The sequence below is a fragment of the Eschrichtius robustus genome, chromosome 16 (genome assembly GCF_028021215.1).
Source record: "Eschrichtius robustus isolate mEscRob2 chromosome 16, mEscRob2.pri, whole genome shotgun sequence".
NCBI lineage: Eukaryota > Metazoa > Chordata > Mammalia > Artiodactyla > Eschrichtiidae > Eschrichtius > Eschrichtius robustus.
Window position 1 is genome coordinate 77,754,645 of NC_090839.1, and position 24,076 is coordinate 77,778,720.

Sequence of the window (24,076 nt, forward strand, 5' to 3'; positions counted from 1 at the left end):
TAGAGAATGACCAAAATATTCCAAATCCAGAATTAGGTCATCAAGATCTACACAGAGGGCTGTAGATCCTGTGTTTGAAATCACAATTGTCTCTAGACAGCGGGAAATCACAGAGGCCCTGAATTCGTGTCAGGAAAAGAGTGGTACCTCAGGATCTGCCGCCCTGAGTCTCCACTGGGCCTCTGACGAGCTGCCTGAATTTAAGTCATTTAATCTCTGAGAATCTCAAATTCCTCCTCTGGAGAAGGTGGAACCAAACTTAGACCTTGCTCCCAGAATTACCGTGAGAAGTCAGTGTATGTTAAAGCCCTTTACAGCCTAGAGCCCTAATTATTAACAGGTGAGAGGGGAGGGGCCGTCTCCTACCTGTCCATCGAGGCTGTTCCCTCGAGTCCCTCCCAAGTCAAGGTCTCCGGAAGAGCACGTGGACCGCCCACTGCACTTTGCGCACGAGCCCAGCTCTAGCCATCGACGCCCCGCCCCGCGGTCCCCACGGAGCCCGTGGCCACACACAGCTTCCACACTTTTATTGTGTCTGGGGGCATCGGCCAAGGCCTCAAGGTTTTTCGTAGCCCGTGGGCAGAGGGTTGACCCGGGGATTGTGGAAAAGAGTGTGGTTGCCGTCTCCCCAGGAGAAGGGCTGTGGAGAGAGGGAGGGGGAGCGAGGCGTCAGCCTGGGGGTCCCCCGCACCCCCTCGCTCGCCCGCCCGCACGCACGGCCAGTGTACCTTGGTGCGGATCCGGAGGTGATGGTAGGGGATGAACTCTGGGCGCTCGTGGTGGCCCGAGTGGAGCCAGGAGTTGAGGGTGCAGAGGGCCACGCTCGGCAGCGCCAGCGCGAAGGTCAGGAGGCGCCAGGTGCGGGCTGCAGCGGGGAAAGGCAGGGGTGAGAGAGAGATGGACCGGGCGGGAGTGGGCGGCGGCGCCAGGACCCTGGAAGGTCCTAGAGGCAGGAGTTGGGGACAGATGGACAAGGTCAGGAAGCCACAGGGTCAGGCCCTGGCTGCACTCACCTCCTGTCCCTCCGTGGTCTCCCTTGGCCGCACTGGCCAAGCCCCGACCCAAGGACCTCAGAGGCAAAGCCATGTCGGTGAGAGAAGCTGGGGACAACGGCACCGTCCTTTCCTTCTCCTTCACTGAGGCCTCGGTTCCCCTCCCCTCTGTGCCCGCCAATCACCTGTTGAGTCTGTAACGTGGGTGGCTATTTTTAGGGGTTTTCTATATTTAAAACAAGGCCTGACTGTCTGGAGGTCTTTCTCTCCAGACAGCTGCTGTACGGTGCCTCTTATTTTGGTAAGGGGACATTTAAAATACAATATGCCATTCTTTTTATAGTTGTGGGGAACTATTTTGTTCAATACTCTGTTCCCAGTGGCTGGCACACAGTAGACCTTTAATAAATCTTTGTAGAATGAATTGTGTCCTTTTGAATCTCAGGTTTTTTCAGGTGTAAACTGTATAATAATTTGTACCTTAAACGATCTTTATGAAGTTTAGGTAAAGCAACAGAGGATTGTGCCAGCCTACAGTCTGGCACGTAACAGGAGCTCAGTATATGTATTAGTCACAGTTCTTTGCAAAGAGCAGAACTCCCTTTAACTAGCTTTAAAAAGATAGGCAATTGTGAATCTTAGGTAGCTCGCAGTATCTCTGGTACCGCCAGAAACAAACCATCCTGTGGGCCAGCTGTGCAGAGACAGTTCACACTGCTGGACACTGAGTGCCAAAATCTTCATCAACGCTGCCACGGAAAGTGTCACCAAAATTTAATCAATAGTCAATCTAAGAAAGACATAGGGACTTCCCTGGTGGTCCAGTGGGTAAGACTCCCCGCTCCCAATGCAGAGGGCCCGGGTTCGACCCCTGGTCGGGGAACTAGATCCTGCATGCATGCTGCCACTAAGAGCCCGCATGGCACAACTAAGACCCAGAGCAGCCTAAATAAATAAATTAATTAATAGATTAATTAATTAATTAAAAAAAAAAGAAATGGAAAATTTTATTGGAGGCAACCTGAGGGTTATAACCGGGGAGACAGTCTTTCAGAAAGCTCTGAGGATTGTTCCACCTGTTAGAGGTCGAGATACAGTTATGTAAGTTTTTGAGACAAAGGGTTATACATCAATGTAACATACTGACAGTTTACATACTCCAAGAAGGCATGTAGTGGGCTATTGTGACCCCTTACAGGATTGAGAAAGGAATGTTATCTCCAAGGAATTACCTTGCTGGCACCAGGAGGAAATTGCTTTTTTTGGGGGGGTGGGGGTGGAGGGGAGCGAGTAGGCATTCCTGTGTCTTCTAAGGGTATCTAGTTAATGTATAAGGCAGATACACAATGCACACTAAAGGGGAGGGGGTAGTGGCTCAAAAGGGCAGAGAATTTTATGCTTAAAAATTTCCTTGTCCCGCCTTAAAAATTTTATTTCATCAAAAGCTAGATTCTTCCATCCTCATCCCCTCTTGAAAACGGATTCTTCATGAAACTTGCATCCTTCAGTTGCTCTCTTCTCGATCAAAGAATCATGTGGGCACCAAGTGGCAACACCTAGGCATTGCCTGTGCCATAGCTTCGAGAAAGGCTGGGAAGTATAGCTCTGGCTTCTGCCTTCAGGAGGTAGGAATTGTATCTTGGAGAAAATGTAGGACGAGTATCCCAAAGATGCTGGACAGCCACAAACTTGACAAGTGTCTACTGCTAAGTATGTTATTTCAGTCTGAAAAATCAGACTACTTGGAGGAAAAAGAAGAAAGCACATGCAGGGCTGTGTGAACCCTAGAGGCTCTAGAAAAGTGCAAGACAGGGCAGGGCTGACGTCTGCCTTGTCCGTGGTTCTGTCCTCAGCACCAGCACAGAACCTGGCATGAAGTGGGTGTTCTAAAAAGGTGTATTTAATGAATGTTTGGACCGTGTTACTTTGGATAACGCTATAGAAACACCTTTTCAGAACTACAGTCCAACAGGATGCCCCCAGCTTTGATCAAGAGCTGATGTACCTGATATGAATTTAATATATAAAAGAAAAATAAGTTTTATGTATTGATACCTAATCTAAATATATGAAAGAAAAATGAGGAAGGTATATTTTCAAGAAGGGGCTCCATACCTGTTCCTCCTGATGGGTCTAAACTGGTTCTACTTGTCTTTTTTCAGCTTTTTGTTTTGTTTTGTTTTTAGTAACTTTCTTGAACAGTTAAATGTTATACAGTGCTGCTAAATTATTCCCACGCCCTCACCGAGCTGTAACAGAATTCTTCCTACAGTTGCTTTTTCCCAGTTGTATTTTGGAATTGCTGCTGAGAAGATGGGACCTTACTCCAGTTCAAGTTACTTGGCTTCTTTGTCCACACACAGTCCCCTCAAGCCCCCTCCCTACTGAATGATTATGGCTCTTGGAGAAAACAAAAATGAAGGGGGTATTTTTACCTGAAAAGGTTCTAGGCGCCCCTCTCTCCACTCAGTTTCGCTGGTCATCACCGAACAATTCCCTGGGGATTCCCATCCCTTGGCCTCAGCTTGGAGGTTCCCACGAAGAGCTGGTACTTGGTCAACGGCGCAAGGGTTGCTAGCATCCTCTGCTGCTGTTGCCCTCTTGTGGCGCACCTGCCCAAGTACACCTCCTGCTGAAAATCCGATGAGCCCATACTGATAAATGTATACACTGGCATAACCACCAACACAATCAAGATGGCGAACATTTCCATCACCCCTCAAAGTTCTTTCATGCCCCTGTGCAGTCAGCCACTCCCTCTCCCACCCAGCCCCAGATAATCACTGATATCTGCTTTCTGCCCCTATAAATTAGTTTTGCCTATTGTAAATTTTCATCTAAATGTAATTGCATATTATGTATTCTTTTGTGTCTGGCTTCTCTGGTCTAACATCATTTTGAGATTCAAAAGGAACAACTTCTCCTCTCTCCTGTCCCTCAAATCTCACAATTTACAGAAGGATTTAGGGAGGTAGTAGGCAAAGGTATGTTACTGGAATCCTTATATTCTTGGTATGGACAAGCATTATATTAAGTGATGTCTCAGCATCAGTGATTAATAAATTATTTCCCTTGTGTTTTATAAAAATTATTTAAAAATTATTTGTTGGTTTTCCCAACAATGTGCTATTAGCATAAAAAAAAATGTGGAGTTCGATGAGAATTCAAACAGCATAGAAGTGGCTCAGAGCATCACCCATCCCGTTTCCAGGCTTGCTACCTAAGTCCTTTTCTTTTTTTTTTTTTACTTATTATTCTTATCTTTTCATGTGTACACGTGTTCTCTTTTTATTTTTTTAATTTTTGGCTGTGAGGCTTGTGGGATCTTAATTCCCCAACCAGGGATTGAACGGGGGACCTCGGCAGTGAGAGCACGGAGTCCTAACCACTGGACCGCCAGGGAATTCCCCTACCCAAGTCCTTGACTCCGCTTTTTCCCCTAGCTCTGCACCTCCGACTCAAGTCTCTTCAGGCACCACATCCTTTTGGTTCTACTTCAGAAAGATTTCTCAACTCCATCCTCTCCTCTCTGTTGCCAGTTCTACTGCCTTACGTGCAAATCCTTGTCATCATTTGTCTGGATTATTGCAAAAGACCCCTTATCAGCCTCCCCTGCTTCCATTCCCTGCATTCTGGTTTATCATCCATATAATCCACCAACGACAGCTCTCCCTTAAACCCCAGACTCCAGCATTAAATCTGATGCCACTCCCCTGCTTCAAAGCACCTGTGCCTAAACGCCACCCACAACATGGCCTGCAGAAAAGAGTTCAAATGCTTCAGCACGGACGGCAGAGCTTCTCAGCCTGGCTTTGCCCCACCTCTGCAGCTTTACTCGCCGTGGCCTTTCACACCTCTGTGCTTTTGTACTTATTTTACTTCCAACTACCCAGAATGCCCTTCCCCCTTTCCTGTCGCCTAAACTTGTCCTTACTTATCATGTGAGCCCCAGCTCCATTGAAAGCTTTCCCAAACTCTCCTATCACACTTGGTGTGGTGACTGCAGCAGCGGCATTGAAAACCATCACGAACGTCTGGTCACATGTCTGACTCCCCAGTAGACTGAGCTCCGCGAGGGCAGAGGCTCTGGCCTAGTGCCTGACACAGTAGGCACTCAGTAAATGGTAACTGAATCAAGGAACCACTTCTGGCTGCTCCAGTTTGTTTATGCTAAGACTCAGATTCTTTTATCTTTGTTGTCCTCCCAAGATACAATGTGGACACACTTGGAAAGTTAACCAAAGGGACCATGAAAGTGACCACACCCAATCTAAGTCTTCCCAGTCAATGAGATCATGGTTATTTCTATAGCAATAACAGAGAAAAGCAACTAAAAACAATGCTGTTTACTTGGGTCCAGTGCATTTCATCTACGCATCTGTACTAATGAGATTATCTGTTCTAAGAATTTCCACACATTGATTAAACCTCACGACAACTAACCAAGAGAGGGACTATCACCCCATTTTACAGATGAATAAACTGAGGCACCGAAAGGTCTTAACCTTGCCAGTGGTCATCCATACTATAAGTGGCAGAACCAGGACCCAAACGGTCTGGCTCAAGAGAGCTTCCTGCTAATTTCTCTGCTATAATGCCTATCTCAGTAGGACAATTTTGAAAAAGAAACTACCTTTCCTCCATAATCCCAACGCTTCTAAGAATAATATCTTCATGTTTGCATGTTTCTTCAGGCTTTGCCAACATGCCTACGTATTCTGACTACTCTATAGTCATAGTTTAGCTACCGAACAAGAGAAGACTACTCCAAGCAAAAGATGAGTCTAATTTTGCTTTCCGAAAAGAATTTGTGCATCTTTTTACTTGTGAACATTTTCTGGCTCATTCATATTCTTTCCTAAGGATATTTTAATGGCTACATACAATTTTTATTTAAAATCCCACATTTTATTCATTTCTTTTATTATTGGGATGTCTTTACTACAGAAAATGCTGTCATGAGCATTTTCAGGCTACGCACAGAGCTTATTTTTTTTGAATCTCTTGTGTAGGAATCATCCTCAGGAGTGCAGCTGATGCCCTATGTAAGAAAGGGCCTTTGGCCTTCATAAAGTAGACGCTCTTCTGAAAGTCTGAATGGCCGCAGTTCAATTTGCTAGTGTCTGAGACTGAGTCAAGTCTGATGACCGTGGCCCATTCATGGTCTTGGGGGCCCTAGGAAAAACACAGCAGTTCTGGCAATGCTCTCTGAGTCAGCTGGGACACAGTCAGTGCAGTCAGCCCTTGTGACAACTGAAAGTGCCACAGGTTGCCAAAAACTTCGATCTTGTTAGCCACCATAATCCATCACTCTCTCTGTGACTATCATAGCTCTCCCCTCCTACATTCCCTGTCTAGCCTGGGCTTTCCTTACCTCTTCCTGAGATTACTGTGTTTCCTACTTGGCCTTTCTTCCAACTGCCTTACATAAAGCTGTCAGATACGTTTCTTACTGTAGGGCAGAGCTTCCTTTTTCCACAGCCTGGGACACATAGAAAATGTTAACAATGACTTGTGCAGCACACTGGGATAAAGGGTTGAGGCTGCTTCCAGCTGGAGGTGCCTGGCCTAGTGCTTCTGGCCATCCCAGGCCCCACCCGTCTGTCCTAGGGGTTAAAACAGTGGTCTCAACCCTGGCTGCACACTAGAATTAACCAGAAGTTTTACAAAATTTTTTTGCCTAGGCTGTACCCCAGAGTAATAACAATAATGTACAGCCAAGGTTGAGAACCTTTGAACTAAAGGGGTATCTCAGGTTATCCTCAGTAACCTCCACAGGTTACTCCTTCTTTCACTACAGTCTTTCCCTTCTGAGCAATGGGTCCAGGGTATCAATAGACTAAGATCAAGTCCTGAACTTGGGTGTGTGCAGCTCTCAGTAGCTGGACTCAGTGTCACATGATGATAAAATTTAACTTCACCAAACCGCCTAAGCCTAAATGATTGTGTCCGGTCTGGGGGTACACAGTGGCCTAGAGGAAAGCTGAGAAAGCTGGACCTGACGGAAGGCGGGTGCGCGGGGTGGGGTAGGGTGGTGAAGGCAGAACGCAGAGGACACCTTGGGAACAGTAGTAGAGGCCCGGATTTTAAGGCGGGAGAGGCTGTGGTTGCTTAAGGGAGTTAATGGAATAACTGGACTCCAGGAAGAATATGGAGACTGGAAAGCTGAAAAGGGCAGTGGAGGTGCTCGTCCCGCCCCTTCTACCCCGGATAACACCCGTGTGCTTTCGGGGCTCATGGGGCGCCGCATCAAAGGGGCTCGGCGGAGGCGTGTGTTCAGAAACGCCCCCTGCTCTAGGTGGAGGCGGCGGGCCCGGCTGCTGCCCATCGCCATCTCTTACCCACTGAGACCCCACACCTGCCTGTCCCCTGCATGACACACCCGGAGTGCAGCCGAGAGGGGGCCGGTCGCCCCCACTCTCCGGAGAGGGCCAGACCCCAGCTCCGGGAAGGCCATCCGCGGCGTGGCAGAAGGCCCAATCCCGAGAGGGCTGACCCCCGAGGGAAGGCGGAGAGAAGGCGGCAGCGGCGGCGCCTGGCTCCGCTGCGAGGGAAGCCGCCAAGCCTCCACGGCGGGCAGCCTGCGCAGCGCCTTCTGGGAAATGTAGTCCCCGCAAGGGGCCGAGACCCGGATGCGGAGGGTCCCAAGCATCCTTACTCAACCTCCGGCAGGGGGCGCTCCATCTGCCGCCGCCCTGCTTGCTTCTCCTCCCAGAAACCCGCCCCACCGGTCCCCAGGCCTTCCCAAGATGGGCCGAACCGGTCAGAGCAGTGAGCACACCATAAAGAGCCACCGAGGAACCACATCCCAGTCCCTAACTAGAATGTGAGAGGAAGTACCCCTGGGCGAGCCCTGGTGGAGGTGACCGGGCCTAACGTGGTGTGGTGGCACCTAAAACCTCTCGCTTAAGGAAAGACCGAGAGTGAGGAGCTGGCCTCTGGCAGAGAATTTAAGGGAACGCCCCCATACTCAGTAATTAAGAGAAGCGACATTGTAACGCGATATTTCAAAAAATCAAAATGAATGCAAAAAATTCATGGTGAACAAAATATCAAAATATCGAAGATTTAACTAAAGACAGGCATCAACCCTGTATTTTCTCCACCCTGCCTCACTCACCTCACCCTAATCATGGCCCTGGTTCCAATAAAACTTTATTTACAAAAGTAGGTGGCTGGCACAGGTGGTAGCTTTCTTATTTAAAAGTATACATAGGGGGACTTCCTTGGTGGTCCAGTGGTAAAGAATCCACCTTGCAATGCAGGGGACGAGGGTTCGATCCCTGGTCAGGGAACTAAGATCCCACATGCCGCGGGGCAACTAAGCTCACGTGCCTCAACTAGAGCCCGGGTGCGGCAACTACAGAGCCCATGCGCTCTGGAACCCGCGCGACACAACTAGAGAAGACCTGCGCACCGCAACTAGAGAGAAGCCCGCGCACCGTAAGGAAAGATCCCGCATGCCTCAACAAAGATCCCACGTGCCACAACTAAGACCCAACGCAGCCAAAAATAAATTAAAATAAATAAATAAATAATAAATAAACCTTTAAAAAATATATATACGCATAGATGTATCATTTGTCTTGATTGCGAGTATTTTCATGCTCCCTTAAATTTGGCACTAGAGGCTGGTGCCTCGCTCATCTAACCCTAGTGCCCCTCTGCCGAGTCCCCTCAACTTTGGGAGCCACATATCTGCCCTGGCACCCAGAAGTGGACTACATCTGGAAAGGACCCTGATTTTGGTCTAAGTTCAGCCACCAGCTGCCTGAGTGACCTTGGGCCAGTCAGGCTCCAACTCGCCCTCTGTTGACCCCCAGAGCTGTGTCTTCCCAGAAGGGGCACCTTTTTCTTCACGTGGTGTCATATAAGCTAGAGGAGACTTGGATCATAGCTGCAAACCGGGGATTAGGAAGCTGCTTCGTTGCCTCTAACCTGCTTCTTGACACCCACAAGGCTGAAGATTAGACACTGCAACAGAAAACCCCCATGCCTCCTCTACCTTACTGGTCATCAGAAAATAGCAGTAGGGCTTCCCTGGTGGTGCAGTGGTTGAGAATCCGCCTGCCAATGCAGGGGACACGGGTTTGAGCCCTGGTCTGGGAAGATCCCACATGCCGCGGAGCGACTACGCCCGTGAGCCACAACTACTGAGCCTGCGTGTCTGGAGCCTGTGCTCCGCAACAAGAGAGGCCACGACGGTGAGAGGCCCGCGCACCGCGATGAAGAGTGGCCCCCGCTTGCCGCAACTGGAGAAAGCCCTCGCGCAGAAACGAAGACCCAACACAGCCAAAAATAAATAAATTAATAAAAAAAAAAAAAAAAGAAAATAGCAGCAAGAAAGTGGCCCATTTCATTCACACCTTCTAAATCTCATGCAAGGACATTGGAAGAACCTAATATGCAAGGGAAGCTAAGAAATGTAGTGTTTAGTTTTCCAACAACTTCAGTCCAGAGAGCCTCTTTAGAAGGAAGTGAGAATAGATTCTGGGTGTCAAATGACATCCCAAACTATGGGAAAGCCAAGTTTGAATGCAGGTATAAACCCATGCTGGCAAACATGCACCCTACACGTAGAAGAATCATAAACTTTTTGAGGGAAAGCTCTGCGAGGGGCCTTGAAAACCACCTCATCCTATCTGCTTATTTTACAGCTGAAGAAACTGAGGCCCAGAGAAAGGAAGTGACTGGGGATTGGGGTTGGACAAAGAGTGGTATGAAGACTCTGGCACGGGTGAGCTGGAAGAAGAACCTGCAGAAAACTTCTTGGTGCCCAAAGAGTTTCTAAATTTACAAAGATTGTACTGAGGTTTGAATGCATTGAGCCTAATTCAGATCCAGGAGAACGCTGGCCATTAAGAGATGTAAGCATTTTTCCAGGTCATGAAAAACAAAGAAATTGTCCTAAAATACTAAAGAATTCTTCTAGATTAAGAGAGACTAAAGAACCATGAAAACTAAATGCAGTATGCGCATCTAGTTAGGATTATATCCTGGACCATAATTTTTTTTCTTATGCTATAAAGGCTATTAGTGGAATAATTGGTGAAACTGTAATTAAGTCTGTTCATTAGATGACAGTACTGGATCATTGATAATTTCCTTGTTTTTAGCAAATCCACATTAAAGTATTTAGGAATAAAGAGAGAGAGAGAGATAAGCATTTTGAACTGGGAGGAAATAAGAACAGAAAAAGAACAGAAAGAGATCCTGAATCCCATGGAAGAGAAGCTGCGAATCACCCAGGCAGTGTGATCAGACCTTCCTCAAGGTGTTCTGCACCTGCCCCACGTGGGATGCTGGGGACTCAACAGGGACAATGCAGAGTCCCTGTCCTCCTGGAATATGTCTAGGGGAGGGAGGGAGGGAGGGACTTTGGCTTGGGGCGGGGGGTGGGGCAGCTGTTCTGGCATCCCCAGTGCACCTCTCAAAGCACCTGCCAGCCACTGTTGAGCTTCTGGGTGGGTGGGACTCCAGCTGCCAGCCCGTGGCCACACCCACTGCCCAGCACCAGCCTCTGTACTGCCCACCAGGCTCAGAGGAGGAACCAGGCTCCCAGGACTGGGTGAGATCAGACAGAACTGGATGGAATCCAAGCTCATGTCCAGAAGCCAGGGCCAGCCCAGGGGAGACAGTATTACTGACTCCCCCTCCCTCCGAGCCCACCCGGGGCTTAGCGTTTACAGAGCACCTCCACACCTGCTTGCTTCCCAAAATAGCCCTGCGCGGGGTGTCTGCCGGGGACTGTCTCTCTGAGGCTCACAGGGCCCAATACTCGGCCCTCTGACCAAGGCACACAGGGGTTTGCCTGGCCTTGCTGAACCCGTAAGCTCTGCCCCTACTCCCTGGCACATACGGAAAGGAGCTTCAATAATACAGGGTGATATCTGGGGTCGGGGAAGCAGGGAATTCAGGGAAGGAAGTCCGGTCTGTCACCTGGGCTGGGGGCTGGGGAGGAAAACGGCTGGTGGGGGGCAGGAAGGGGTGAGGGAAAAGAGAAACTGCCTCCACTGCATGGGTCTTTCTCACCCATGAGAGTGTAGGATGGGGATGGTCACCCGCAAACGCCTTTCTGTAGCTGTTAGGCAAGTAATTCAAATGAAACTCGCTGAGTCAGGGACACACCAGGGAGCGGTGGGGACTGTCCATGTCCGGGGCAGCCACTACTCAGCCCTGTCAACACGTTGCTGGATTTTCTGATCCTCTCCCCTCTCCTCCCCAAAAACACCAAACTAGAAATCTAGATTGTGATGTGAAATCTCCCAATTTAAATGTTGGCTCATGGGACTTCCCTGGCGGTCCGGTGGTTAAGACTCAGCACTTTCACTGCTGAGGGCATGGGTTCGATCCCTGATTGGGAAACTGAGATCCCACAAGCCGCTGGCAAAAAAAAAAAAAAAAAGGTGGCTCAATAGTGTAAACACACACACACACACACACACAGTGAAGGCCAAAGCAAACATGTCTGCTGTCTCTGGCCTAAGCACTGGCCACATGCTTGGAGAGTGAGGCTGCCTCTTTCCCAGCTCAGGGCACAGTGAATGCCGGATAAACCCCTGTTGGATTAAGCCCATCCTTCCTGTTTCCAAGGACTGGCCTGCCTCCCTGCTCTGGGCAGGACCTGTCTCTACAATTGAGAGGAGATGGGGCACAGGGCTATTTACCTTAATGTGAGAAGTTAGCTTCCAGTTGACTGAAAGGGATTTTGCAAACAAATCTTCCTCCCATGCCCACCTCTGCCACGTACCTAACGTCCATCTGCAGTTGACCTGATCATAACAACTATTTATTGAATGCCTACTACGGATGCACCTGGCTCAGGCCTCCAACTCAGTCACTGGCTTGTGCTATTTTGAGATGCCACTGATGGGGAATATGCCAGAACCCATCTGTTCATCACAGACCCAGCTTGAGGAGACAAGTGGCATCCATTAGATGTCACCTTCATGAAGCCTCTTAGACTTACTCCAGGTGATGCCCTTTCTCCAGTGCCAGCATCGAGCCTGAGTCCATCTCCTTCACGACACCAAACTACTCCAGGACTGGGGCTGTCTTACTCATTTCTGTAACCTTTGGGAGAAGCTAGGAAGCGCGCTGGCGTGATGTCCGTGGGCTGACACCACCGGTGACAGGGTGACAGACTTCAGGAGGAGCAGGGAACTGAGGACTGCCGAGTCCTTTCCTTGATGAGTCCTTTCATCACCCCTGTTTTACAGATGAAGAGGCTGAAGCTCAGAAGAGGCAGACCTGTCCAAGGTCACACAGTCACAAAGAGAGAAGCCTGGACACTCTGTGCTAGAAGCTGAGAGAGGAGTTACCTCACATCCCTCCCCTTCGGCCCCTCTTCCCTGTGGATACGGTTCTAGATGCACCAAGCCTGATGAGAGACAAGATTTGGGGACAGGGCACCAGATGCATGAGGCTCATGGTCCCATGGGGTGGGCATTAGGCCTCCCCCAACCTCATAAGGGCTACATTCTGTGCCTCTCCCAGGAACACAGCCAGTTACGGGGAGGAGAGCAGGGCCTCACAGCTTAGACTCTGCTCTGGGCACACATCGTGCAGTGCTTCGGGAAGCCTCCCTCTGGCTCCCATACACTTTAAGTTTTACCAATAGAAACACATTTGTTTACGGAGGCAGCCCGCCCCAGCGCTCTGGCAAAATGACCATGTCCAGTCCCCAGTGTCCGGGCACAAGTGAATCTTCACATTTTCTCCTCTATTGAGGGATCAGAGAAAAAGCCTGGGGAACCTGCGAGGGAAGAGGCTAAAGAAGAGGAAGGGGCAGACGACCAACCTCGGGCCTTCTGCCCTTGCCTAGAAATGTCACCGGGCACCCCCCGAACTCAACAGACAGGCCTCCCGGTCCTTTGCTTTGGCCCTGGGCCTCACCAGCTTCACCCTGTAAAGACAGCTCTCTTTCAAAGGGGTCATAAACCCCAGAGCTCACCTAATGGTACCAAATTCAAACTCTCTGATCCTTGTGCTAGAACACAGCCTTCCTTATGGTCCCCTCTGGAGGTGAGGATCTCCCCGACCCCCTCTTCCCCTACTGCGTTCCTCACGGGGGCTTGCCTGGCGTTGAGCCCCTTTTCTCTGGGCTGAGGTAACTGCCGCTCTTGGTGTGATTAGCCCCATCACTCCCTAGGCCTGTGAAGGGACACACCTAGGCTGCCAAAGGTGTTCTGCATCTTAAAGCAGCTGGGCCAGCTCTTGCCATCCCCAAACTCTCCCTCCAGCTGGAATCCCAGCTCTAGGGCCTCAGAGAACAGGCCTAAGCCCACTTTTCTGTTCCAATTCCTCCAGCCTGGGGTTCCCTGATTCAGCCCACCAATCAGCAGCCCTAGAGGAGCAGAAGTGAGGTTTGCTGAGAAATGCTGGTCCCCTCAGGCTCCTTGAGGACTGGACCAAAGTCAGAGCTGAAGTCTGGGCTGCAACTTAAGCCAGGGATACTGGCAGGGGCTGCGCCCCTGGAGCGTCCGCTGGTGCTGGCCCAGGTTGGAGCTGCGGGCGAAGGCCTTGCCACACTGCAGGCAGAGGTAGGGCTTCTCACCGCTGTGCGCCACCTGGTGGATGAGCAGGTGGGAGCTCCGGCGAAAGCTCTTGCCACACTCGCCGCAAGCGTAAGGCTTCTGGCCCGTGTGAGTGTGCCAATGGTGCCGCAGCAGATGTGAACTGTCTCCAAAACTCTTGCTGCAGCTGGGGCACTTATAGGGCTTCTCGCCTGTGTGCGAGCGTTGGTGTTTAAGGAGCTTGGCGCTGTGGAAGAAGGATTTGCCACATTCTGGGCAGGCATAGGGTCGTTCACCCATGTGAACGCGCTGGTGCTCGGTGAACTGGGTGCGCTCACTGAAACCACGACCACACTCAGGACACTTGAAGGGCCGCTCTCCACTGTGAGTGCGCTGGTGCCGTAGGCAGTCCGAGCTGTTGGTGAAGTTCTCGCCACGCTCACAGCAACTGTAGGGCGTCTCCCCAGTGTGCGATCGCTGGTGCTTGAGCAGAGAAGAGCTGCGCCCAAAGCTGTCACCACACCAGGCACAGCGGCAGGGCTTCTGGCCCGTGTGTGAGCGCTGGTGCTGCGCCAGGTTGGAGCTCAGGCTGAAGCGCTTGCCGCAGTCCCCGCAGCGGTAGGGCTTCTCGCCCGTGTGCGTGCGCTGGTGCTGGATCAGGTTGGCGCTAACGCTGAAAGTCTTACCACACTCAGCGCAGGTGTAAGGCTTCTCACCCGTGTGCACCCGCTGGTGTTTAACCAGGTCCGAGCTGTGGCCAAAAGCCTCCCCGCACTCCAGACATTTGTGGGGCCGGTGGCCTGAGTGGGAGCGACGGTGTTGGATGAGGTTGGAGCTCAGACTGAAGCAACGACCACACTGAGGACAGAGGTACGGTTTCTCTCCAGTGTGTACCCGGTGGTGCTTAACCAGATCTGAGCCACGTCGGAAGCTTTTGCTACACTCCGGGCAGCAGTAGGGCTTGTCGCCCCCATGGCTGCTTTGGTGGTGAATGAGGTCAGGGAGGTAGGCTGCGGACAGTCCACACTCCTGGCACTCGAAGGCTCTGGAGACTGCAGGATAGTTGGTCTTGGCAGGGACTTTTTCCTCCCCAGGGCCAGAGACTGACCTATGTAGGTACTGCAGGCCCATCATCATTTCCCGGGCGGCCGGCTGCCCCGGCCACACCAGGAAGGGCAGCTTGGGTGGAACAACTCTGCAATCGAAGGCGGACCTCGGGACTCCCTGGGATCCTGACGACCGGTTCCACCGCTGCTCGGCCCCGTCGGAGTCCTCCCTTGCCGTTTCTGGAGCCACCGACTCCATAGCGGTAAGAACGTATCGTTTCCTAGATACCAACCACTGAGCTCACAAGTACAACCACAGCTGGAGACACTCGGGACCCAGGGATTCAGCACCGGAAACGGAAATGTCCACCAGCCCGGCAGTTCTAGGAAGCGGCAGCGAACGGTCTCGGTAGGTTTAACCCTCTCATTCACCTGGCGGAGCAAGTGATCCCATCTGCAGCCGCTGTCAGGAACTTGGTACTTTCCGCTTGTTTCGGGGTTCTCAGTCCGTCAGCGCGGACTTCGGTGCCCCGGCCACCAATGGGGGGCGGCGAAGCGAGCCTGAAGGAAAAGGCTGTTGCTGCCAAGGACACGCTGGGGTAGAGTAGACAAGTTACCGGGAGCAGCACTGTACTGAGACTCCATGATCGGATGTCTGGGTTCTCCAGGGGCACCGGCCCATCCGAGTCCCTTGAGAGAGTTTCCCATCCATCCTAAGCTAGGCGTCTTAAGCTTGGCGCGGACTACATATCCCAGCATGCGCCGCACGCGCCTCTGGGGCTTGCACAACGACTAGATAACCACTACTCTCAACATGCCTTCTGCAACTGTGCAAGCCAGAGCACCGGGATCGAGAACTACAACTTCCGACTTGCATGACAACTGCGGCGGCGCTATTTTAAAAGCGTCAGAGAGGAGGTGCAGGGCCACGCCCGGCTCTTCCAGTTCCGCTCCCTAGGATGAGCTGCGAGGAGAAGGGCGGAGCCTTAGGCCTGAGCCAAGATGGCGGCTGCGAAGCTAAGCCCCGCGGACTCGCTCTCATTCTGCCTCGCGCAGCTCACGGCGGCGGCCGGGGAGGGTCTAGGTGGGGGAAAGGACACAGCTACCAACGAGACACCCTTGGGCCGTGCGCTCCTAGCCCTCCGTACGCGCCACGTCAAGGCAGCTGGGGGAATCGAGCGCTTCCGGGCACGCGGCGGGCTCCGCCCCCTTCTCGCGCTGCTACGGCGAGCGGCTGCAGCGGGTCCCGCCCCGTCCCAGGCTGGCCCAGGCTCCGCCCCCTCGTCGGTCGAGTCAGCGGCTTCTTCTGGCCCCGCCCCCTCGCTGGGCCCCGCCCTCTCTGCTGCGTCGTCATCGACGCCCTCGCCACCAGCGCGCCTGCGCAAGACGCTGGACTTGGCGCTCAGCGTCCTAGCCAACTGCTGTACGGAAGGGGAGTGCCGGGCTGAAGTGCGCAGACTCGGAGGCATTATCCCTTTGGGTAAGTGCTCCGCCCCCATTTCCTAGAAGGATTCTACCCACACCTCTGTGTCTGGCCGTGGGCGGAGTCTTGAGTTCTTTGTGTTGTAACCTGGAAGATCGTGCTTTCTGACGGCGCAGCGCCCGCAGCTCTCATGATGTCATGACCCGTGACGTCACTGCTCTCTCTATAAATTATACCCTAGCCCTCTTAGATCAGATGCCAATTACCTGGGTATTGGTTGTGGAACACCTCTCTCGCATCTGGGCTGGTGGAGGCCAAAGGGTTATTTGGTGAATCTTTCAAATGGTTCTTACTCTCCATTTATGTTCATAGCAGGCACTCAGTGTCTACTGTGTCCAGCCTTGAGCAGGGCTCTGAAATCCCATTTGATGAGCCGGGGGTCAGAAAGTGTAGTGGTTGAGAATGTGGGCTCTGCAGTCACCTAGACCCATCCGAGGCTAGGATTGTAAAATGGAGTAATAACAGCTACCTCAAAAGACTGGAATAGGGAGAAAATGAAATACAAAGATAGAACGCAGATATCTAAGTCTGGACTGGGTACTTCTAGTTATTAAAAACTAGCACAATGAGAACAAATCCTGGGAATTCCCTGGCGTCCAGTGGTTAGGACTCGGCACTTTCACTGCTGGGGCCTGGGTTCTGATCCCTGGTCGGGGAACTAAGATTCCGCAAGCCTTGTGGCACAGCCAGAAAAAAAAACAAATTCTAAGCCAATATTTTATAATAACTATAAATGGAGGGTAACCTTTAAAATTTGTGAATCACTGTATTGTACACCTGAACTTATTTAATATTGTACATTAACTACACTTCAATTTTTAAAAAAAGAACAAATCCTAACAAAAGATAGCAAGCTTTTCTGTTTACCAGCTAAATTGGCGCCTTCTAGTGGCAACGTTGTGAACACAGTTTACTTTACTTCTTTGCCAGCTATGAAATTATGCCTATTTTGATGAAATCTTAATTTTTTTGATAAAATAAAACATTAATATATTTAAAATTTTCATTGACAAGAGGCCTGGCACATTAATAAGTCCTCAATAAATATAAGTTTTGTTGTTAGTGTATAACCCCCATTATTCATTCACTGTTTTGTATTTTAAATATCTCCTGAATCCATCCACTTCTTTGCCTTCTTCCATCACGTGCCCAGAGACTGTGCTGGGCTGTGCTGGTAGCTGACTTGGGTCAAGCCGTCTTCTCACTTTTGCAACAGCTCCATGTTGCTCCCCCTGCCTTATTCTTTCCCCCTGTAATCCATTCTCCCCATGGCTTCCAGATTTTATCATGTCACTTCCATTCTTAAAACCCTGTGTGGCTCCCAGTGCCCTCACATTCAAGTCCTGAGCCCTTGGCCTGATCAAGGCCCTTCATGAAGTCATAGCATAAACACTAGATCTCACCTCTGGGCCTTTGCAAAGGTTACTTCGAAACCTGAAATGCCCTGTAACACTCCCATCCACCGTCCTTCTAGCAAATACCTACCTATCTAACCTTCCAGACCCCACAAGTGTTAGGCCTATTCTGGAGGCCTTCTCTGACTCTCTCAGGCCACGTTCTTGAGGTGATTAATGAGAGAGACAAGAAGGAGTAGAAACCTCAAGAGGCCAAACCCTCTTGCAGTGACTATTCTTCAGTGTGTGAAGACAGACAGCATCCAGAACCGAACTGCCCGTGCTCTGGGGAACTTAGCCATGGAACCTGAGAGCTGTGGGGACATCCACTCTGCTGGTGAGCAGGCTCTGAGGGTGGAGCCACCTGGGGCTTGGGGGTGGGAGAAGGGCTTGGGTGTCTGTCCTCGCTCACCTTCTGTCTTCTTCCCTCTCCAGGTGCTGTTCCCCTGCTTGTTGAGGGCCTGACGGCCTGCCAGGACTCACAGTGCCGCCAGAGTGTGGTTCGTGCCCTCCGCAACCTGGCGGACTCACCCCAGCACCGCCTGGCCTTGGCAAAGCAGGGAGCGGTGCGCCCGCTGGCCGAGCTTCTGGCCGCTGCCCCAGACCCTGCGATGACCTTGGCCTTAGTCCGTGCCCTCCTGGAGCTGAGTCGAGGCTGCTCCCGGGCCTGTGCTGAGCAGCTAAGTCTGGGTGGAGGACTAGGCCCACTGGTCAGCCTGGCCTCCCACCCCAAAAGAGCAGTGCGTGAGGCAGCCATCCTGATCCTTGCCAATCTGTGCGCCCAGGGCCTGGTAAGGCCTGCGCTGGGCAATGCTGGTGGTGTGGAGGTGCTACTAGGTGAACTCCGGCGGCGCCGGGGCCCCAGCGGGGCTAGCCCAGCCTCCCAGCAGCCCCTGGTGCGGGCCGTGTGTCTGCTGTGCCGGGAGGCTATCAACCGGGCCCGACTGCGGGATGCTGGTGGTTTGGAGCTGCTGATGGGCCTGCTGCGGGATCCTCGCGCCAGCGCCTGGCACCCTCGTGTTGTGGCGGCCCTCGCGGGCTTCTTCTATGACACTGGGGCCCTGGGCCGGCTGCAGGCTCTGGGACTTGTACCTCTCCTGGCTGGGCAACTATGTGGTGAGGCTGGTGATGAGGAAGAAGAGGGAAGAGAAGCTGCTTCCTGGGACTTCCCTGAGGAGAGGACTCCTGAGCGGGCAGAGGCCGGAAGCTTCCAAAGCCTCAGGTGAGTTCCCACCTGATGCTGTGGGGTAGGGTCTCTTCACTACCCTCACTCTCTGCCCATTCTGTCTCGGTAAGACTTTTATTGACTCTGCTTTCTAATTCCTTGTTCTCACTGAACATGACCACTTTCCAGTCCCCATTAAATATACCTCTTCTCCCTTGGGGCCACCTTTGACCTTGGCTCCACCCCAGCACCTCTGAACTTTGGGGCCCAGAGAGGTTCCCTGGAAGGTAGTACGTGCACTGGTTCTGATGATGCGTTCTGGCATCTAAGTTCTTATTCTGGTACCTTCAGTGTGTGAAGACAGACAGCATCCAGAACCGAAGCTGAGTCAGCTCAGGAAAGTTAATTAACTTCTCTGAGCATCGGATTCCTTGTTAGTAGAACGAAGGATAATACATACCTACCCCATAGAGTTGTTGTAAAGATCAAATGAGGGCACTTTACACTTTACCTGGCACTCAGCAGCGCTCAGTAAACGTCAGCCTTCTGTGAACTCCTGACCTCATTTCCCACTGCTTTCTGGTACCCACTATACTCTTACACACTGGCCTTCTAGCTAGTTTTTGAACCTGGCAGATAAGTACCATCTCAGGGCCTCTTTGGTTATTGTTCCCTGTGCCTAGGGCACTCTTCCTCCAAGATGCCTTGATTAGATCTCACCCTCATCAGCACCCAATTTTAAAATGTCAGCTCTCCCCTCCCCGGGCTCTTTTCTGTTCCCTTTTACTTTTCTCCATATGCATCACTTCACACCACACTAACTGCACACGAACATACCTTGTGGTTTCCTTATTTTGTTATCTGTTTCTCCTCGCTAGAATATAGACTCCAGGAGGCAGGACCTTTTGCTCACTGCTTCTCCCCAGCACCTGAAACGGGGCTTAGCACACAATAGGCATCAGTAATTGCCGAATGAGCTGGGGTTTGCCCCCACCTCCCTTTTTGCCGGTCCCCCGCTCGGGCCCACCCTCTCTCCTGGCCTCTGTCACCTTCTTTTGCACAACCGATCTTTTGGCCCTGCCCCCTCCCCTCGGCTCTGGGTTCCATCCCCTCTTTCTCCCTCGGCAGGTCCTGGCTGATCTCCGAGGGCTATGCTGCAGACCCGGGAGACATCTCTCCCGACTGGTCCCCGGAGCGCTGTCCGCCGCCGCCAGAGCCGGCCAGTCGGGCCAGCCCCTCCCTGGGCCCGACCTCGCTGCGGACGCCCCGCGCCCTGCGCCCGCCCGCCCGCAGCCCCGCCGCCACTGCCCCCGAGGAGCCCTGGGGCCGCGAGGGGCCAGCGCTGCTGTTGCTGTCGCGCTTCTCCCAGGCTCCCGACCCCAGCGGGGCGCTGGTGACCGGGCCGGCCCTGTGCGGCCTGCTGGCCTACGTGACGGGCGCGCCGGGCTCGCCGAGCCCCCGCGCGCTGCGCATCCTGGCGCGGCTCACCTGCAACCCCGCCTGCCTCGAGGCCTTCGTGCGCAGCTACGGGGCGGCGCTGCTGCGCGCCTGGCTCGTGCTCGGCGTCGCCCCCGACGACTGGCCCGCGCTGCGCTCCCGGCCCGCTCGTCGCAGCCAGCACCAGCACCGAGAGCTGGGTGGGTCCCCGCGCGCCTCTCTGCCCACGTGTGAGGCCACGCGCCCCTCCATGCCTTCCGTGCGCCCTGCGGCTCACCCGCTGTCTCACTGCTCTCCTCTACCCACCGGGCACCGTTTGGACAACCTCAGCCACTAGGTGGTGGCGGGGAGGGACTCCCTTCTGCTCCACTGTCCCCACACGCAGAGTTCTTCAGCCTCTGCCCGAGCCTTGGGGCCCAGAGACCCCAGCACTGGGCTTGGCCCGAACAGCTTAGAATTGTGCCTGTCTTCGTCTCCTTACCCAGTGTCTTCTTGGTTCCGCGTTGTCCTGACTCCTGCACTGTCCTTGACTACCACTGGGCACACTGATGGTGAACCCAGGCTCAGGCACTATGTTCTCCCAGGCCCCACCACCCCTTCCAGCCGTGCCAGGGACTGCCCGGGCTTCTGCGCCCTGTTTCAGTCCTGGAGGGCCCAGACTCGCTCCCTGACCGTCTCACTGCCCGTTCTTGCCCTTGACCTCCAGTTCCTCGTGTCCAGACCCCATCCCGCCAGGGCCTGCAGTCATCCCCCTCTTCCTTGCCCCCGGGGTTGTTCCCCCCCCACCCCGTTCCTTTCGGGGACCCAGAGGCCTGTCTTGCCCGTCCCACCGCCACCTTGGATACCAGCTCCCAACCTGACCTGTCTGCCCACCCCGGCAGGTGAGATGCTGCTGCAGAACCTGACCGTGCAGGCCGAATCGCCCTTTGGAGTGGGTGCCCTCACTCACCTGCTGCTCTCTGGGAGCCCTGAGGACCGCGTGGCCTGCGCACTCACCCTGCCCTTCATCTGTCGGTGAGGGAGGCGGGGGTGCCTCGCAGGGGTGGGGGGAGCAAGGCTGCTGTCCCCCAGCCCCGCCCTTTCCCACCTTCTGAAAGGTTCTCTTTTCTCCCCGAAGGAAGCCCTCTCTGTGGCGCCGGCTGCTTCTGGACCAGGGCGGCCTCCGTCTCCTCCTCTCAGCACTCACTCGGCCAGCTCCACACCCGCTCTTCCTCTTCTTTGCCGCGGACTCCCTTTCCTGCCTCCAAGGCCTGGTGTCTCCCACTGTGAACCCAGCCCTCCTACCTGCGATCCCCTTGGACCTGGACCCGCCCTCCCCTTGCCTCTATGAACCTCTGCTGGGCCCAGCCCCCACGCCAGCCCCTGACCTCCACTTCCTACTGGACTCAGGCCTCCGGCTCCCTGCCCAGCGAGCCACCTCAGCCAACGCCTCCCCCTTTTTTCGGGCCCTGCTAGCTGGCAGCTTTGCCGAAGCCCACATGGACCTAGTGCCACTGCGGGGCCTGTCACCCAGTGCAGCCTGGCCTGTCCTGCATCACTTGCATGGCTGCCGGGGCTGCGGAGCTACCCTGGGGCCCGTCCCTACGCCGGGCCAGCCCCTGCTGGGCTCGGAGGCTGAGGAAGCCCTGGAAGCTGCTGGCCGTTTCCTGCTGCCCGGGCTGGAGGAGGAGCTGGAAGAAGCCGTGGGCCGCATCCACCTGGGACCCCAGGGCGGCCCAGAGTCAGTGGGTGAGGTGTTCCGCCTGGGCCGGCCCCGGCTGGCTGCCCACTGCGCTCGCTGGACCCTGGGCCTGGGGCAGTGCCCACGGAAGCGGGCCCTGGCCCTGGTGGGGCTTGTGGAGGCAGCAGGCGACGAGGCGGGGCCCCTAACTGAGGCCTTCCTGGCTGTGATGATGGGGGTAGAATTGGGGGGCGAGGGTCCCAGCCGAGATGGTTGATGTCCCCTGGGAGGAGACCCGAGGATGAGTTGACTGTGAGGAGTTCTCCCCCAGAGCGGCACAGAAGCAGGCTGGGCAGCAGGCGTCCCCATCAAGGACCGATGAGAGGGTGGACCGAGACCCCGGGGTGATGACCTGAAGACTCAGGAGTGAGAAGCCAAGGCGAGGCGTGGGGCCCACAAGATGGAGGACAGCCCAGGGCCCCAGGCACTTGGCCTGGCTCAGCTTTCTGGAGTTGGAATTAAAAACTTTGGAGTTGGCTACCCCTGTTGTGTGGTGTCTCTGCTTACCTCCCTGTGGTAGTACCCCAACCCCCTCACCCATCAAGTAGGGTCCTGTCCCGGTCTCTTTGTCTCAATACAGGCCACCCTTGGCGTATAGGAGTTGTTTTTTAATTTATTTATTTATTTATTTTTGGCTGTGTTGGGTCTTCATTGCTGCACGCGGGCTTTCTCTAGTTGCGGCGAGCAGGGGCTACTCTTCATTGCGGTGCGTGGGCTTCTCATTGCGGTGGCTTCTCTTGTTGGGGAGCATGGGCTCTAGGCGCACGGGCTTCAGTAGTTGTGGCACGTGGGCTCAGTAGTTGTGGCTCTCGGGCTCTAGAGCGCAGGCTCAGTAGTTGTGGCGCACGGGTCTAGTTGCTCCGCGGCATGTGGAATCTTCCCAGACCAGGGCTCAAACCCCTGTCCCCTGCATTGGCAGGCGGATTCTTAACCACTGCGCCACCAGGGAAGCCCAGGAGTTTAATAAGTAATTATGCGCTGGTTCCTGGAGCCCTGGGATATGGTTGAGTTCCCAGGCTTCTCCTGAGGATGTGGTTTTAGGCCCCAGGGGAAGCCTGCTTCCTGCTGAGGCTACCTCGTTGCTCAGATAGCCACCCAGCTGGACACAGACCTTGATCAGGACTAAGAGGGTTGTGCTGAGGGGATGTGAGTGTGGGGATGTACATCCAAGACCTTGGCATTGTGGTTTCCTCGGTTCCCTTCACCCGTCGTGGGTCTTTAGTCTCTGGATCCATTTTCATCTCTTGGGCCAACTGTCCTGCCGTTTTTCTGAGGGAAGACCTACTGTGTTCTTCAAGCCCCTGAGACCCTTAGTCGTGCCCAGAGGTAGCTGGAGCCCTAGGCTGGCATTCAGGTGAGGAAAGGGCTTGCATTGCTTTGGTCGTCCAGGCAGGGTCTCCATAATCTGGTTCCCAGATCACTGGCCACTTAGGTGGCAGCCTGACTTTGAGGACAGTGTCTGGACTGGGCCTGTCCGCTAGCTTCTGGGGAGCTAAGGTTGCCCCTTGCTGCCTCTGTGCCTCAGGGAGTGTCTAGGTCTCTGTTATCAGGCTGTGCCTTAAAACCACCCAGAGAGCTTTTTTTTTCCCCCCCTTAATGTATTATATAAATATTTATGTAAGGATCTATTCATTTCTCTCTCTGGCTTTTTTTTTTTTTTTTTTTTGTGACACACGGCCTGTGGGATCTGCGTGCAGTATCTTAGTTCCCTGACCAGGGATCCAACCCATGCCCTCTGCAGTGGAAGCATGGAGTCCTAACCACTGGACTGCCAGGGAAGTCCGCAGAGAGCTTTTTAAAAATACTGATGCCTGGGCCCTTTCTGACTGAATTGGACTGAGGGGAGGGTGACTTGGGCATCAGTATTTTGAAAAAAGCTCCCAGGTTCTGATTTGCTGCTGGGTTGAGGAACCCCCCGCCCCCATTCCAGTGCTCACGTCTGGACTCAGGTCTGGGTTGAGACCCACAGTCCAGTGGCTGCAGCCACACCTGTTGTGTCTGTCCACACCTACCTCTAGAGTTTCTCGTTCCCAACTTGACTTCTCAGGGTCTCAGTCCAGGGAAGGCCTCTTGTTCCTTTGTGGCTGGAGTCTGTGTCTTGCTTTCTTCTCTATGTTCAGCAGTATCTTGGGAAAGGGCTCTTTTGGGACAGGTCTGGCTCATCTCAGTGCTGGGGATGGCTGGCTGGGGTCTGGCTGCCTGGGAGTGTTTCCCCTGAGTCTGTGTGGGGCTTCGGCCTCGGTTTCTCTTTACCTGTGTCTGTATGGTCTGTTTCCAACACTATGGCTTAGTGTCTGTGGGTGGGTTCATTGTGTCTCTCTGTC

General features: G+C 53.5%; 3 protein-coding genes across 4 annotated transcripts; 1 reads left to right on the top strand and 2 right to left on the bottom strand.

Annotated features, from left to right (window-relative positions):
* Window positions 1–520: 520 nt before the first annotated feature.
* Window positions 521–1,391, bottom strand: COX6A2 (cytochrome c oxidase subunit 6A2). Its single transcript, XM_068565661.1, has 3 exons — window positions 1,014–1,391; window positions 729–865; window positions 521–640 (listed from the first exon to the last, which is right to left on the bottom strand). Exons 1-3 carry the CDS (start codon window positions 1,084–1,086, stop codon window positions 557–559), a joined length of 294 nt encoding a protein of 97 aa, XP_068421762.1. The 5' UTR covers window positions 1,087–1,391; the 3' UTR covers window positions 521–556.
* A 583-nt stretch (window positions 1,392–1,974) lies between these two features.
* On the bottom strand, window positions 1,975–15,023 carry LOC137778524 (zinc finger protein 436-like). 2 transcript variants are annotated; one of them, XM_068565660.1, is made up of 3 exons: window positions 11,660–15,023; window positions 3,428–3,624; window positions 1,975–2,068 (listed from the first exon to the last, which is right to left on the bottom strand). In XM_068565660.1, exon 1 carries the CDS (start codon window positions 14,810–14,812, stop codon window positions 13,409–13,411), a length of 1,404 nt encoding a protein of 467 aa, XP_068421761.1. In that variant the 5' UTR covers window positions 14,813–15,023; the 3' UTR covers window positions 1,975–2,068; window positions 3,428–3,624; window positions 11,660–13,408. The 2 variants fall into 2 exon arrangements, with proteins under 2 accessions (XP_068421761.1, XP_068421760.1); XM_068565659.1 differs by having other exon boundaries at window positions 1,975–3,624.
* A 187-nt stretch (window positions 15,024–15,210) lies between these two features.
* ARMC5 (armadillo repeat containing 5) lies at window positions 15,211–22,234 on the top strand. The gene is made up of 6 exons (XM_068565658.1): window positions 15,211–16,033; window positions 17,660–17,767; window positions 17,866–18,652; window positions 19,724–20,232; window positions 20,914–21,046; window positions 21,150–22,234. The coding sequence occupies exons 1-6, from the start codon at window positions 15,556–15,558 to the stop codon at window positions 21,967–21,969; spliced, it is 2,835 nt and encodes a 944-aa protein (XP_068421759.1). The 5' UTR covers window positions 15,211–15,555; the 3' UTR covers window positions 21,970–22,234.
* Window positions 22,235–24,076: the final 1,842 nt, after the last annotated feature.

Coding starts and splice junctions, on each gene's coding strand:
- COX6A2 (XM_068565661.1), bottom strand. CDS start 1,086: ATGGCTTTGCCTCTGAGGTCCTTGGGTCGGGGCTTGGCCAGTGCGGCC. Junction 866..1,013: donor AGACCACGGAGGGACAGGAG/GTGAGTGCAGCC, acceptor TCCCCGCTGCAG/CCCGCACCTGGCGCCTCCTG. Junction 641..728: donor ACCTCCGGATCCGCACCAAG/GTACACTGGCCG, acceptor CTCTCTCCACAG/CCCTTCTCCTGGGGAGACGG.
- LOC137778524 (XM_068565660.1), bottom strand. CDS start 14,812: ATGGAGTCGGTGGCTCCAGAAACGGCAAGGGAGGACTCCGACGGGGCC.
- ARMC5 (XM_068565658.1), top strand. CDS start 15,556: ATGGCGGCTGCGAAGCTAAGCCCCGCGGACTCGCTCTCATTCTGCCTC. Junction 16,034..17,659: donor CGGAGGCATTATCCCTTTGG/GTAAGTGCTCCG, acceptor ACCCTCTTGCAG/TGACTATTCTTCAGTGTGTG. Junction 17,768..17,865: donor TGGGGACATCCACTCTGCTG/GTGAGCAGGCTC, acceptor TTCCCTCTCCAG/GTGCTGTTCCCCTGCTTGTT.